Below are 16,345 nucleotides of genomic sequence, written 5' to 3' on the forward strand. Positions count from 1 at the left end.
TTGACAATTCTGTAGGCTTTTCTCTGGAAACTGGACCTTTTCTTGGTGGTCTTTACCTGTTTTGACACTTTCCTTTGAAGCTGGGACTCCTCTGTCTCAGGCATTACTTGAAATTTCAGGTATCCCTGTCCTGCAGTGCAGTGGTAGGATAGAAGCTATGAGATGTTGGGAGAGATGGAAGGTCAGTTTAATAAAATCTAGGTTTCTATCTCCAGTGTTACAACCCCAAACATGGTTAAAATTCCCATGGATCTGCCAAAGCCAACAGGGTAATGTGGCTGGAACACGTCCTCGTGGATATAGTATTAGATGTATGCTGGGAGAGTAGCTTTATGGAACTCGCTATTTCCATCTTCCTTTCTGACAGAGTGCTGTCATGAATTGCTTGACAGATGAATTCTCCCCACAGTTCTAGGAGGAAGAACACATTGGGCGAGTTGGCCTTTCCTTCTGGCTTGAGAGGATACCCTGCAGAGGGTTATCCCTGAGGATGTTGCACAGTGAGATGTCTGTTGGAGACCCTCGGGAGTATTAAAAACCTATAGTAGTAAGTTATACTTTTGTCTGATCACTTCTTTTGATTCTCCAAAGTTAATATCAATACAAGTAAATTGCAGTATGAGTATTTTTAGAAAAAGTCTCGAACATGTTAAGCACTATTAAAGGACATTATTAAGATAAATTGTTCTGAGTCTACAAAATAGAGTCAGTATCAATTGATTATAAATCTACTAACCAGGGCTTTTGACTAAATTAAATCAGAAAATAAATTAGACTAATTTTTAATAGAATATTGTGAAACTAGGTCACCATCATCATGTTCTATGAAATACATGTAAATCCCCCCTTCTTATTTTAATGAGTTCCTCTCCAAGGATCTTGTAAAGCAACCCTTTTACTAAAGAGTAAACCATTTATCTATATGTGACATAGCTTTCCTCACATTGTGTGCCCTAACTAAATCAGGTGTTGAAAAAATCAAATACAGAAACAGCCTCAAAATCATGAGGGAACATTTAGAAAAATGATATGCACTGTGATAGGAAATGAGTTTTGAAATTAAGAGCATCGTGGGTAATGTGCATAATTCAGTCATAGGAACAGGCTAAAAAAAGGCTATTGAAAAGTTGATTTACTCATTGTTTAGTGCCAGATCCAAATGTAATTGCACTGGAGAAATTAGTATTAGATCATTGCATGGCAGTTTTGAAAAACTGTGTCTTGGCCAATTTGTTTTTCTAAATCTATATAACATTAGCTAACATGAGTCAGGCTGTAATATTTTTCAGGCTCTGTTTACTTTGTACCAAAACCTTTAGATGAAAAGTTAAAAAGAAAACAAAAAAAGCTATATTCATGTAGATACAGATGTTTTTAGTTCACACCAAATACCTCACCTATGTACCTTACAGTTTTTGCTAATATGAATAATACTTTTACATATTTTGGGTGAAAAGAAAACAAAAACCATTTGCCTGTTCAGTAACGCTGTGTAGAGGGTTACAATCCTTTCATTGGGCTGCCCATGGGTGCCTGGCCCCACCCTACAGCCCCAAATTAAGAGACAGACATAGACAGGACTGTGAATCGGTAAGGCTGTATTTGGTCATGCCCCATCTCTGCCCCCAATTTGTTCGTCTTAGCCTTGTGGTGTCTTCCATCCAGAAGTCCCTGAGACCAGGATTTCAGCGAATATGATATTAGGGAATGTTCGCAGGAAAACTGGTTAGGCGGGGTTGGGAAAGGGGACAGAGAGTCTACACTGGGGGCGATGTTAAGCACAGAGGCTTGTGCTGCATCTCAGGTCTCAAAGGTTCCCAGGATGGTGCAGGGCTTTCAGAAGAGGCTCTGGCTGCACAGGCCTGGGGCCCATGCTGAGAGGCACTTAACTTCCAGGACACACAGCTTGTAAGTGGCAGGGCTGAGGCTCAAACCCTTTTCTGTCTGATACCATCCCCTTCTTATGGCCATAGTCTTCACATTTTCTAGAACATTAAATATGCATTTTCTCCATTTCATAGGAGAAGGAATTGGGATCTAGACATGATCTTTTTCTTAAAGATCATGTAGTATATAAGTATAGTGGAAAAGAAAAAAAAAACAGAACTTATAATTACATCACATAATGTATTAGATAATATTTTTCAGGACACCTCAAGCATTTGTAAAACTAATTACCATCACTGTACTGAAGATTACTAGTAATCACAATTGCTATACAGTGTAGTTATGATATGATATGATATGATATAATATAATATAATATAATAAATAGAAAATACTCTGTAACTCTAAAGATTTTTCAGGTATTCTCACATCCGTTATCATCCAAGAACCTTGAGGAAAACTGGGTCATATATTATTTCACATTTGGGAAAATAGGCATAGCAAAGATCTAGTGACATTTTAGATGTGACTCACTTACTCAGTTGCTTCATTCACATGTCCATTTAATCATTCAGACTGTTTGGGGACTATCCCTCACCCTGTGAAACAACAATGACTATAATAGAGGTCTGCCCCCATTTAGCTGACATTTCATAAACAGTCAGAAATTATAAAGTGTTCGGTGTGTCTGATATTGCAAAGCTCATTCTCATCCCATGGATGGAAATTTTAATATCAGTGGAGAGTGGAACTCTGTGGGGTCAGTGTTTAGACAAACTTGGCTTTTTCACCCCCTCAAATTGAGTCATACCAATAAGTGCATATCAAACTTTGGGCATATGCAATACATTTAATGAGTGTCCAACAATTGTAAACTTACATTTTTTAGGGAGAAAAAAGATTTATCTGAATTAAAAAATAATAAAGAGTATTTAAAAATAATGATTTAAAAAATTGCAGTGAAAGGAATGCTATTATTTGAAGAACTTTCACCCAACTCTACCCTGGATAAATGAGCCACACGTGTTTTTCCACATCATGTTGGCTCAGTGGTCAAGAACTAGAGATGCCTATTTCAACATCTGTTGTCTTCCTACTGAGTAACAGAACTCTGAACTCCAATTCTTAGCTATGTGCCTTGTTATCCAAAATAAAAGACTTCCTCTAGAGTAAGATGAGTCCATGTGACTAATTCTGGCCAATGAAAGTTAAGTACAAGTGTTATGTGGAGTATGGGATGGCTGATTAAAGGGACCTGGCTAAACTCTATGGGTCCCTTTTATGCCCCTTTGCCTTTCTTGCCATCCTTCTCTTAGTATAGGATGCAGGTGAGATGGCTGGAGATCTAGCAGCTATGTTGGCTCATGTGATAACCTGGAGGATGTAACCTAGTGATAGAATGGTGGATTAGAAAGACAAATAAAATTAGAGCAGCAATTAGACTGCCATCCATCCAACTTCTTGGGGGAGGGAAAGGAGAGAGAGGAGAGAAAGAGAGAGAAAGAGAGAGANNNAGAGAGAGAGAGAGAGAGAGAGAGAGAGAGAGAGAAAGAGAGATTTCTATTGTTCTAAAGCTACTCTTAATGGGGCTTTACTATTATGTTCAGGTGAACCAAATCTATCTGATACAATTAAGTGTACCACTCCTTATTTCTATTAAATTAGAAAATCCTAACATGATGATCAGTCATTAAGATGACAGCAGTTTTTTGGTGGCTCTACAGGAAGTTCTGAATATTTAGATTGAACATGGACCCAAAAGTAATGGTGAGATTTCTTACTTCTTACTAATTTCAGTACTTCAAAAGAATTAAGGTGACAAAAACCTCACACAAGCAATGAGAAAGTTTTGTCACCTTGGACAACAACTATGAATAGATTCCTAATCTGTTCCTTGGTTGTATATGTCTCTGAAAGTGTTTTTTAATATATTTGATCTTAGAATAGTTTATAAATATATACAATAATGGGCCATTGATTTCTTTTTCCACTGAGTGAAAAAATAATCAAGTGTTGTGAAAGTATTAACTCCAGGTGATCAAACTGTTTGATCCATCAAACTGTTTGCTTTATTCAGAAATTATGCTATTTTATCCTCAACATTAAAAATATTATATTTTGGCTTTAAATTTATAGGTTTGGCATTTTTAAGACACTGAATATCTTTGAGACTCAAACTTGACAAAGCCGCATGAAATCTTAGAGATGATTATAATAGGACTATCCAGATAATAAAGAAATATTTTAATCTCATTTTTCATTAAAACAAATCTTGAATAGCATTTATACCTTTCCTTAATAAGAGAGCACACTTCAGGATAAAAAAGCAAACTTGTTTCTTAGTTCCTCACAAAGAATGGTAAGAACATGTATATTCAGTGTTCAAAGATAATTTTTCAATTTCCACCATTTCCTTCAACACAGCATTAAGATCAAGAGGCATATTGCAATGCCAGCTGCTCTCTGTGAATGAAGTAGTTTGTGGATTGGCATTCAGGTTGAACCAATTTTATTCCAGTATGAATGCCCTTCATTTTTTCACACTTAGCAGGTGTTTCATTAGTACTGAATCTAAGTATAAATAGTGGCTTAAAATTTGTAATTAATTCAGCAAAAATATATCACAGGTTTTGGGTGCTAATAGAGCAAATCTCCCTCATTGACTTGTGGCGGTGTGTCATAGTGCTTACAGCTGTAGGCTCCAGACCCCCAATGACAGAGTTCAAATTCAAGCTCTGTCACGTAGGAGCTTTGTAATCCTAGTTTAAGAAATCTCTACATGCCTCAGTTTCCTCATATATCACTGGAGAGAGTGTTTGTATCTGCCATATGGGATTTCTAAGTTGAAATATTTGTGTTGGAATTGTCACCTCTTCATTTTCACTTCAGCAAATCAATTTTGAGTCCTGGATTCATTTTTGTATCAACAAAACAAGGCTGTAAAAGTTTAATCAACTTAAACATAAGGCACAATGGATGTAAAAATACATTTGCTGAGAAGAACTGTACCCCATTAACAGAATGTTAGCTTGTATAAACTAATCTAGGCTATCTTATACCTCTTTTGCAATTCTTAAGAACCCAATGATAAGTGGGATTCCTGTAAAAAATAATAATTTAGATTATATTTCAAATTTGCAAATGCCTTTAACAAATTTGTTTCCCCCCTTGCTCCTCTGAAACTGTCACACCTCTTACAGATTATGTAGCTGGCCTCTGGACCTCACTGTGGCCTGCTCACCACATCTTAGAAGTCCCAGCATTAGATGGTCGGCTAAGTTTCAGGGTTTTTGTTCACTTGGAGTAAACAAACAAACAAACAAACAAACAAGAAACCATGGTTATTAAGTGTACAAATTAAACCTGGGTGTCAATTTTCTTAGCTAATTTAAAGTTATTACAATTCTACTTTTTGAGATGTTTCATTGAACTTGGACTTCCTCTTAATTTTCCATACAATTGCCCCTGTTCAGGCCCTCATCATCTTTTCTGTCTTTGCAATAGTCTCCCAGACCCAGCTGGTCTTCCCAACTTCATCTCCACCATCGACTTCATCTCCCACCAGGTCTGGCACTTTTCTCAATCAAGGATAAGGTTCAGTATAATGTGGAAGAGCCATGATATTTGGAGTCAGACAGACTTGGGTTTAAATTCTAGCTATTCTCTTAGCCAGCTGGATGATATTGGACAAGTTACTTACATTTTTTGAGTCTTAAGTAGAAAATATATATAAACATCTGCCTCGTGGTGAGAGACTTTTTAAGATCACATTTGGCTGCATTTGGTTTACATTAGATATCTCTCCTTTTGTTTCTGTTCCAGCCCTCTGCTCATCAATTCAAGGCTTATGTGTCCATCTGCTAAGGGAAAGGGTACTGTGTTCTCTCTTTCTCTCTCTCTCTCTCTCTCCCTCTCTCCCCCTCCCCTTCTCCTTTCTTCTTCTTCTTCTTCTTCTTCTTCTTCTTCTTCTTCTTCTTCTTCTTCTTCTTCTTCTTCTTCTTCTTCTTCTTCTTCTTCTTCTTTCCTTCTCTTTCTTTCTTTCTTTCTTTCTTTTGCCTCCTCCTCCTCCAACTCTTCCTCCTCTTCCTCCTTTTATGTTTATTAGTTTTAGGATTAGAAAGCACAAATTGGTAGCCACAATATTGCCATGGGGATATGAAAGAGAGTTTGGGGAAAATAATCAATAATGCTGTGTATGCTTTCTAATCAACCCTTCCCAGATACATGAAATAAAGCCATGTTGATCAAGATGTCCAGGCTGAGCTGATATCGCTAGTAGATAATGGTCTTGCCTCTATCACATTTTGAGAATGTGTCATGTCCCCATGCCTAGGAACTCCTGCTGTCCCTGGCTACCGGTCTCCACACCTTTCCTGAGACCATCCCTATCAGCTCTGTGGTCTCAGGATTCCTTAAGTCCACAATAAAATCTCTGCATATTTAACTTGGAGAGCAGAAACTACCCCACACAGCTTACCATATAAATTAATTCGACTTTACCATAGCAGTGTCTTTATCCACATGACTTTATTATTTCAAGAAATTCTGTTTGCTAAGATAAAGCTACAAATAACTTTGCTTATTTCAGGGACTTCCCCAAAATTCATTTAAATGAACATTAGAGCAGTCAATGTTTAATAGATAGCAAACAATTGTTTACTCTCCCAAGACTTCCTTCTAAACTCTCATCTCTTAACCCATGTCCACTGATTATAAGTTATTATACCACCAACCCTACTCATACTTAGTTAGGCACTGCCATTGAAAGATCTGTCTTAAATGCAAGCTCACAAACTGTAAATAACCCACCATTGTCTTTCCCCTTCAAAGAGTGATGCTCTCTTTCCATGACAACATAAACGCAGGTTTCCCTATTGATAAAGATTGCTGTTGCTTTAAGGAAGAGAAATCTACATGATATTTTTGGTTCTCTAATTTCTAATAAGCTCTCTCAGCTTCTAATTCAGCATTGTGTACTAAAAAAACTATTCCAACTATTACAGTGATCTTTTAAGGCAAACTTTGGTTATGTAGAATGGTAATTATAAAAATAAAAACAAAACCTAAACGAGTTTATTTTCAGATTGTGCAAGCATATTTAATATGCTTATAGGTTTTATGGTGATTACCCACTTTGTTTCTTGTCTAAACACATAAATATTTCTCAGATGTTCTCATATTTTGAGGATTTCTCGCTCAAAAAACAAGAGGAGAAAAAAAGTATTGTGATTTCTGAGCTATAGAAACAGTAAAAAGTAGAATTTATTTTCTTTTCTTTAACACTCTTTTGGCTTCTTGGAGAAGGAATGGTCAGACAGTACTGTTCAATAGAAACTGAGTGAGAACCACACATGTAACTTTACGTTTTCTAGCAATTACATTGAAAATAAGTAAAAAGGAAAATTAATTTTAAAACCATGTTATTCAACACAATGGAGCCAACATACTTTATTTCACCCTGTGGCAGCAGCCATATTTCAGTGCTCAGCAGCTACTGTACTGGATGCTGCAGGAAATGCAGAAAGATGAGATGAAAGAGGTAGGTGGGGGCCAGAGGCTGAGGGGGATAGTGGGCAGAACAGAGCAGAAAGGCACGTGCTGATTGGAAGAGCTGAGGAGAGGGGCGGGTATAAAGCTGTCCTCTGTGCACATGTTAACTTAGCCACTTTGTGAATCCTTTTCAAAATGTGTATAATTGTTCATAATTCACAGAACTGTGAGAATTAAATGTGTAAAGTGCCTGGGAAATTCCTGGTGAACACTGAACACCAAATACATGTTAAAACCTGACCCCCGCCCAACACACACATTTTGAAAAACTGTTAAGAGTGCTTGGCAGTACCTGTGGGAACAGGGGCAGGCGTTGTGCTTGTCCAGGCCCATGAATTAGCTTCTGCTGTTACCTGGAATTTGCTTTTATTGACTTTTGAAAAACCATGTGCTACCAGGAAATGATCATTTTCCTTATTCTTGTTTCTTCTCTTTTCCTTACTCTCCCACTTCTCTCTATTCCTTTCCTTTATTTCCCCTTTGTTCTTCTGATTGTTTACATTTTTATTGATCTAGCTGATTCTCTGGGAATGAAAAGGGCACGTGGGAGAGAATGAAAACATTCAGCTTTTCTTTATGTTCACAGAAGTATCCAATAAGGTTGTTGGAAATATTTAGAGTTAAGCTTTTATCTTTTCAATGATTCAAAATTAAGCCTTTTATGTACCTGCTCACTGGAAACTGAGGAGATGTATGTATGTATATATATTTTCATGGCTGTTTGTAGGAATTACTTGGGTTTGTTGAATGCTGCTCCTGCAGAATACAGCCAAAATAATCTGTTGACACATAAAACTTTGTTCACCTTGACAGGGTCTTCACATCTGTGGAGAGGGGCAGGAAAGGATGGGATGTACATGTGGTTTGGAAGGTCTAGTTTAAGAGGCCTTTGAATGTGAAAGTGTGATTAGAATTAGGCAAGTCCACAATGTAACAGTTTAGAAGATATGCACACAGCACAGCTGGGGTTTCAAAGGGTCTCAAAGAGAAAACTATCATTTCAGAGCATGTGGTCCTGAGGAGTATTTACTCTGAGAGTACACTGAGTTGTTCCCATTCAGATCAATGTATCGTTAAGAAGTTCTTGGAACAAATAATGAAGATATTTTCAATTTTTATTCCTGGGCAAGAATTTCCTGGAAGAGCAAACTCATGTTAATGGTGACATCTCAATAGCTAAGGTGTGTCAGAGCAGATAGCACACTGTGGTCTGGGCATAGCCAGCTGTCTGTGTATGGAGGTTTCTGGTACTTGGGATTTTGATGAGGCATAGTACTTGAAAGTTCTCTGAAGTACACTAGTCTTGGGGATAAATATTTATAAAGATTTCTAGTGGTTAAAAATTTGATCTTTTAAAGCATTATTAGAGTGCCATATCCCTGAAGAGCCATTATTAGTTCAAAATATCTTACCCATCTATCCAATCCTGAATTTCATTTCAAACTGAGCAAGATAATTGGTCACAGAAAGAAAATGACTACATTTATAGATGACAATACATATTTGAGTGGAAAATTCTAAAACAACAGCTGTTTCTTAAAAGCAGATAACTTTACATTCTCTTTGTAAATACTGAAGAACTGGTAAAGGTCAGTACAAAGTGTCTTTTTATTTATCTGAGGCTAATTCAAAACTGTCAAGCATACACAAAGCAGCTAATGACAGAATACAGTAATTACGTGGTTTTGCTCTAAAAACAACAAAAATGAGTTGTTGCGTTTTCCTTGTTTTTGGCTGTTATTACAACCATATTAAGATTTTTCAACCCCAATTTGTCAAATAAATTATCAAGATGTCATATTTTTATGATATGCCTTTATAAGAAAAATATATCATGATAGAGTGATTTAAATGTGAAGATGATGCTTCTTTGAACAACTTTATCTGGAAAACTGACTGCCTCTGGCCCAAGTCACTCTGACTTGAAACACATTAGGATAATGGTCAGTAAGTTAGAGGTTGGCTAAAGACAGTAATAATGGCTTGCAGAGGGGACAGGAGCTCCTCTCTGGGTCAGAACCGGGTTGAATCCTAACCGTGGAACTTACCTCTTACGCATCAATCAAATTATTCTCTCTAAGCCTCAGGTTTCTATCAGTATAATACTGATCATAATACTCACATTGTGGTGTGGCTGTCAAGCCACTATGAGTCACTCAGTAATGGTAGGTAGGCATTATTATTGTGTCAAGATTTAAGAATATTGGATATGCCTGAGCCCTAGCATATATCTTAATATTAACCAATTCTAGGTTTCTTCCTTCTAGGTGAAATGCATCTGACGGCTGACTAGACAAATCCCCATGTGTTAGATATTAAAAATAGTGGAAAGAGCTCAAATCCTGGCTGTAGCTTTTCCTAGTTTTATAGTATTGTACAAGTTACTAACTTTTCTGAGCATCAGTTTCCTCATCAGTTTAATTGGGCATGGTGATATTTTCTCCATAAATTTGTTAGATTTCATGAAATGAAGTATACAAGGCATCACTGATTGTATCAGACAGTGTAGGCAGTTATTAGCCAATTAAATCTGCTTACTTTATAATTATCTGCTAACAATGAGAGGAAATAGCTAAGTACTATTCCCAGACCACAATAAAATGGACATATTGTGCAGAAAGAGGTACAGAGAACATTAGTTATATGAATATTAATAAAATATTTATGTTCCATAACAAGTTAATTTTTAAAACTTTTTCTAATGAGGCAAATAAAAGATTTATTCACCCCTTCTTTTCATTTAGGACATTGGTTCAAGTAGAAGTATTTAATTCTGTGTCTAAAAGTACCAACACCTTTCATAGGATGGTGACAATAGTTGCTATATAGCAGCCTGAAAACAATTACAGCAAAATTCATTGTCAATTTTTATTTTCTACCATACAGCAAAAATATAGCACTGAACACAATTTTGTTATGTTAATGTAAGAAATGTTAATTGTTTGAATTGCTAGAACGAATTGTCTCTAATGGAAATCTGATCCTGTCATTCTCTGAATTTAAATCTTTTCTTTGGCATTCTAAAGCTTGCTTGTAGAAATTAGAATTTAGCATGGCTGTTTATAATGACCCGCTCTCCCACTTACCTGGGCCTTTTGCCTTTTATTTTCTCACTTCTCATCAATTTTTTGATATTTTAATTACCTTAAGCTGCTTGGATTTGTCTCATCCCCATGACTTTGCACATGATGTTCCCGCCACCTGCAAATCTTTTCTTCAAACTCACCCAGCTCATCTGCAACCAGCACTTTTCCCAGGAAATCAGTTAGTTAGGTAACCCTCCACACTATTTCCACAGCAGCCTGTGTGTACCTCAGTCAAAATACCTATTACTTATTTCATCGTCCCCTCAAGGCTGAACTTTCATGGAAGTCAGGAGCTGGGCCTGGCATAAATATCTTCCAATTAAACTTCTGTTGTATGACTGTGTAGTTCTTACTCATCATTCTATTCTTATCTCCAATTGAACTGGTACTGTTCTTCTGACATCTTGGGTGACAGGAATGCAGACCCTACTCACTGATGTAAAATCCCCATCAGGGTAAGACCGACATACTCTGCAAAGGGTAAGCTAAGAAGTTGGCTGAGCAGATTTGATTTGCACAGGATGTATATTCGGTGACTAAAAGCAAGCTATATTGTGCATTGACTGCCATGTACCAATCCCTGTTACATTAAGGACTGCCTAAGTTCCCTGCCTTTTCTCTGGGGACCCAGACTTCCCTTCAGCCAACTTTGCTTCATTACATGGATTATATGGGTTTTACCACATTGAGTAAAAATGGCAACCAGTCCTAGAGATGTGTAAGTCTGAGCAAAAACTGGAAATTTTTAAATTAAAATTATTGGGATAATATTGGTTAACAACACTATATAAATTTCAGGTGTACAACTTTACAATACCACATTTGTATACTCTATATTGTGTGCTCACCACCCAAAGTCTAGTTTCCTTCTGTCATCATATATTTAATCACCATTACCTTTTACCCTCTTCATCCTTCCTCCAACCCCTTTCCCCTCTGGGAACCACCATTCTGTTGTCTGTATTTATGAGCTTGTTTTTTTGTTTGTTCCTATGTTTGTTTATTTGTTGCTTTTTTTTAATATTCCACATATTAGTAAAATCATACCATTCTTGTCCTTTCCTCCAGACTTATTTCAGAAACTTGAAAATTAAATTAAGATGACTGATATTAGGTGGGAAAAACACACAACTAACATAGATGTTGTCAAGAATTAATTATTTTTCTTTAATCAGAGTTCAACTGACTCATATGAATATACAGATATACCCACAGCAATTTTAGAATCAGGGGGTGGGGCCTATTTTTATTGCTCACTAGATCCAGGTGTATTTCCTGCTAGTGCTGATGCTTCTTACATCAAAGGCACCCACTGTTCTGTAGGTGTGCACTGAACCAAGGGCTATGACGACTTGTCAACTGGCAAAAAATTCTATCTACTTGGGGTAAAAATTAAATCAGGCAGACTGGTTGACAGAACCAAAATGCATCAGAACTACTCAAGGACTCAGGTGTTCCCTACTCCAGCAGAGGTCCTCTGGGACAGTGCTTTTCATGAGATGATGATAATACTGTCTATATACTAGCTTGAGAAAGATCACAGCAAAACTCATTATCAATTTTTATTTCCTACCATACACCAAATGTACAGCACTGAACACAATTTTGTTGCTTTGATGTAAGAAATATTAATTGTTTGAAGAAACAGTATACAAACTACTTGAAATTAAAAAAAATGCATACATCATTGCCCTTTTGTTGTTTACAAAAGACCCAATTTACAGTATCAATCATTAACATAGTTGAAAAGAAAAAAATTCAGTGCACATTACAAAACACATCAAGTACAAAGGAGGCAAATAAATACGAAAGTACTTCACAAACATCCTGCTCAAACTATGCAAACACAAATAAATTAACCCAAAGTCATAGTAAATTATAGTAATAAATACATAGGTTGGTAAGAGATTTCTTTTAAATTAAATAAAATATATAACAAACTTGTTAAAATATTTAGCAAATTAAAATTTTGTCTTTGTAATAAGTGAACTCATTTGTATGCATCTATCAAGTACTATATAGCAAAATGTTTGCAAGTACATAACTTTAATAGAAAATTTTGTTTGGTGTCCCATTTATAATAGACAGCACATATGGTAGCTCTTTTTCTTTTTAAATTGATTTTTAAATAAACATCATTCCTACCTAAGAACAGACATCTCATTTTCACTAAACTAAGATTTAAGAGTTCAAATGAACCCCAAACCAAAGATAAGCCCCACTTAATACATAACAGTGACCACAGTGGCATGGAAGTGGACTTATTGTTGATATTACTTTTCATTGTGCAGGTAACAGTAATAACGGTGGAATATATCAAGCCTGTAAGTGCCATCACTTTCAATCTACATATCCATGAGGCTAATAAAAAATAAACTTTTGTTATAGAACAGAAAATTAAGCCCACACTTAGTTCAAGTGTCCATTTACACGGAGGCACATTGCACACGAGGTGTGTGTGCACACCAAAAAGGCAGTTTAGCTGGTTGTCTATACCTTTTTCTTAAAAAAAATAAATATAAAAAAACTTTTGAAACAATGCTTAACTACTTTACAATCCCTGAAATAGACATTGTCTTTACTATAGCAACTACTAAACTCTGATCCATCCAGAAATTCAAGATTGCAGATTCAATTTTGTGTGTGTGTATGAGTGTACATGCGTATGTATATGTGGGTGTGTGCCTGTGTGGGTGAGTGTGTATACTTTGTAGCACTTGTAATTCTACAGAAATATTTTGATCAAATTGGAAGTTGTCTTGTTGCCTAAAGAGGGTGAGACCATGTCGCCAGTGTTCAGACCGGAGTAACATTTTTTCATGTGTTACTATATTTTCCATTCCTTTCCAGTCAACCCAGTAAGATAAATGCTATTTCAGGGGGATATGGTATCTACAAAATTTTCCATTTGGATGTGTTTGTATTTGCTAAGTACAAATCTACATCAATATTATCACTTGTATATTGTACCAACATATGGTAGGAAAACCTGGCTGTTCACATCAAGTCTTATTTCTTATCTCGGAATAAGTGTTGCCAACTATCTGATATGACTTGAAAAACAAACAGACAAATCTGCATCACTAAAAAAGCTTCTGTTTCTTTAAAACATTTCAAATAAATAATTCATATTAACCGAAACTGGACAGCCAAGTCGAATACTTTGCTCATTGCTACATTTAATTATTGCTACCAAATTCTGAACAGGCTTTTCCAGTATACTTTGCTTCTGTGAGAGCGCATCGGCCACTAGTGGGCGCCATTTATCTTCTTCCTTCCATGAACCTTACCTTACCACAAGCCCACTTAGAAATACAAAAGCCAGTGAAGGGGGGTGCGGGGAAGAAGTGTGCAATAAATTCAAACTGGAGCATAGTGCAGTCCTTAGACAAGGATTTCCTTCATACTTTTTTTTCTCATTTAAACCCAGAAAGATATGTGATTTGAGAATAGTATTTCTATTTAAATTCTATTGGAAAATAAACAAACACACTTGTAAAAATATGGCAGACTTCAAAATGCAGTTAAAAGATAAAAAACTCTTTGATTAGCAATAAATAAAATATAAAAATGTCACATTAATTTACATATACTTTACAAAGAAAAAAATTCAAAAGAGTGCAATGAAGAAATAAAAGAAAAACATATGAAAATAAATAAGATCTAATATTTGACAGCATTGCTTTTAATCCAGTCTATCATAGCTTTTCTTTTCTTTTTATGTCAGCTGGGGGAATAAATTAGTGCAATGTTACAATTGTAAATGCGGTATGGCAACCTACATGCCTTAGTTGCGCAGGAGCTGGAGCCCCTAGCAGATCCATCCGTATTACTGCTGTTGGTAGTTTCTGTTGCCTGGCAGTGCTGCGGTCCTACACGTGGATGCCCTTCACTGCCTGTTTGATACTTTCTAGAAGAGCTTTGCATTCTGGGGAATAGTCCCGTTCCAGATTGCTGTACATGTCTGTGAGTGTATTTACATAAGCTTCAAAATTCTGCTCACTGATAGGCCCCTAAATGAAGACAAAACACATTGAACCAATTACAGGGATTCAAACTGAGGCAAAAGGAGGATCAAACAACATGGATGCATATCTGTGACTCTGGAGTCTGGGAAGGAAGGTAAGGATACATATGACTGCTGGAGTTTGGGGAGATGGAAAGAGACAGAGCATGCATTGGGATGCATCTGTTCATTCTTTACTTAATTATGTAACGGGATTAATGTGATTGTACATATTTTGTAGTCAGGTGGAGCTACTAAGGTAGATGCTTGGCTGCTGAGCTGGACCCCTCAAAGCTGCACTACTTCCCTTAAGAGGCAGTCTCAGCTTCAATTGCATAAGCTCGGCATAAAATAGACCTCCTATTTGCAGAAGGTGAATGTCAGTGAGGCTGGGGAAGAAGGTTCGCTTGTACCAGATGCTTCCTTTCACAGCACTGGGTTGAACTAATGAATTCAAGATTTGAGCGAGCTACTTGCTACCTAGTTGGTGGGAAATTTCCCTTTTCATCCTCGGAAACCTCTTAGTCCTTTTACCTTGCAGCATCATTGTAATATACTTTTTATTTCTCTATCTCTCTTTCCAGGTAGAATGTGAAATTCACAAAGTCACAGTTTGCTCATCCCCCACCCCGTTTTTATTTTTTGGTTTTATTTTATTTTGGTATTTCCTTTACCTAATGTGGTGCTTCAAAGAGAATAGACACTTGATATGTAGAAATTTTATGCTGTGTGAAAGGAAATGAATGACACAAAGAAATGTTACCCAACCATTCTTTGGTGTCTCCATTTTCCCACCTTTTGGAAACAATATGACATGTACCGTAGTTCACAAGATGCTTGGAAGAAAGGACTTTTAAAAAAGGTCTAAATACTATAGATGTAAAATATACTATTGTTATTGTTGTTATTTAGAAGGTAGGCTTTCTAAATTTGAAGAATATTTTGTTATGCTCAGCAAAGTACTGGTCAACATTATTAGTGTTGTCTAACTGTGGTTTTCTGTCCCTTTTAGCTTCTGCTTTTGTGGTGTCACATGTTTTTTGGAGAGTCACATCTGACTAGGACCCAGGTGGCAGAGTGAATAAAGGCCACACTGTAAAGCCAGGCCCACATAACGTGTGCTAGCTTTGGAACCTTGATCAAATTATGTAAACTCTCAGAGCCTCTATTTCCTCAACTATACAATGAGAAGCAAATGCTCAGCTTTTGGTGTTTTTGTGAACATTTAGTGTGATTAACCCTAAAAGTCCCCACTAGAGTGTCTTACATGGTGACTATACAAAGTACAAGTTATCCTGTGTGGTAGTGATTATTTTTATGGCACTGGTAAAGGAAAAAATATTAAGGAACACAAATTTGAGTCTAAGTTAGACAAATGTTAATAAATAATATTATAATACTGTTCAATGATTACTTTAACTTCCCTGGCAGTCTGATTATGTCAGTAATTTTGTACCCAAAGAGGTACACTGTTTTGCATGGAAATTTGTTGTTTTATATTATAAAGGCCTGTAATTCTTAGGAATTACTCACATCTGTCCAAATGAGAGTCTAGTAGGCATCCCAGGTATGATAAAGTTTGAAACACAAAATCATAAATTATAATATAATAAAAAATTATAAAAAACAATATAATTTTATTCAATAATGTAACCAAATAAAAAACACTGCAATTTGTCATCAGCCGGTGTTCTCATCGGCGATCATAGGAGGACACCACAGGATCGCAGGGAGCAGGTAAGGGACTTCTCTGGGACACTGCAGTGTAATCCCGAGTGTGGCTCGGGGTTACCGCTTCTGGCAATGCAAATTAACC

General features: G+C 36.5%; 1 protein-coding gene across 7 annotated transcripts in view; it reads right to left on the bottom strand.

Annotated features, from left to right (window-relative positions):
- Window positions 1-12,071: 12,071 nt before the first annotated feature.
- ST18 (ST18 C2H2C-type zinc finger transcription factor) overlaps window positions 12,072-16,345 on the bottom strand; it is a 348,100-nt gene continuing 343,826 nt past the window's right edge. For 6 of the 7 annotated variants that reach the window (XM_019629297.1, XM_019629298.1, XM_019629295.1 and 3 more), the window contains one exon: window positions 12,072-14,536. In XM_019629297.1, coding sequence (XP_019484842.1) covers window positions 14,396-14,536 — 141 coding nt within the window. In that variant the 3' untranslated portion in view covers window positions 12,072-14,395. The remainder of the gene's footprint in view (window positions 14,537-16,345) is intronic. The other variant, XM_019629302.1, reaches the window with a different exon arrangement.

This window comes from Hipposideros armiger, unplaced genomic scaffold (genome assembly GCF_001890085.2).
Source record: "Hipposideros armiger isolate ML-2016 unplaced genomic scaffold, ASM189008v1 scaffold_836, whole genome shotgun sequence".
Classification (NCBI taxonomy): Eukaryota; Metazoa; Chordata; class Mammalia; order Chiroptera; family Hipposideridae; genus Hipposideros; species Hipposideros armiger.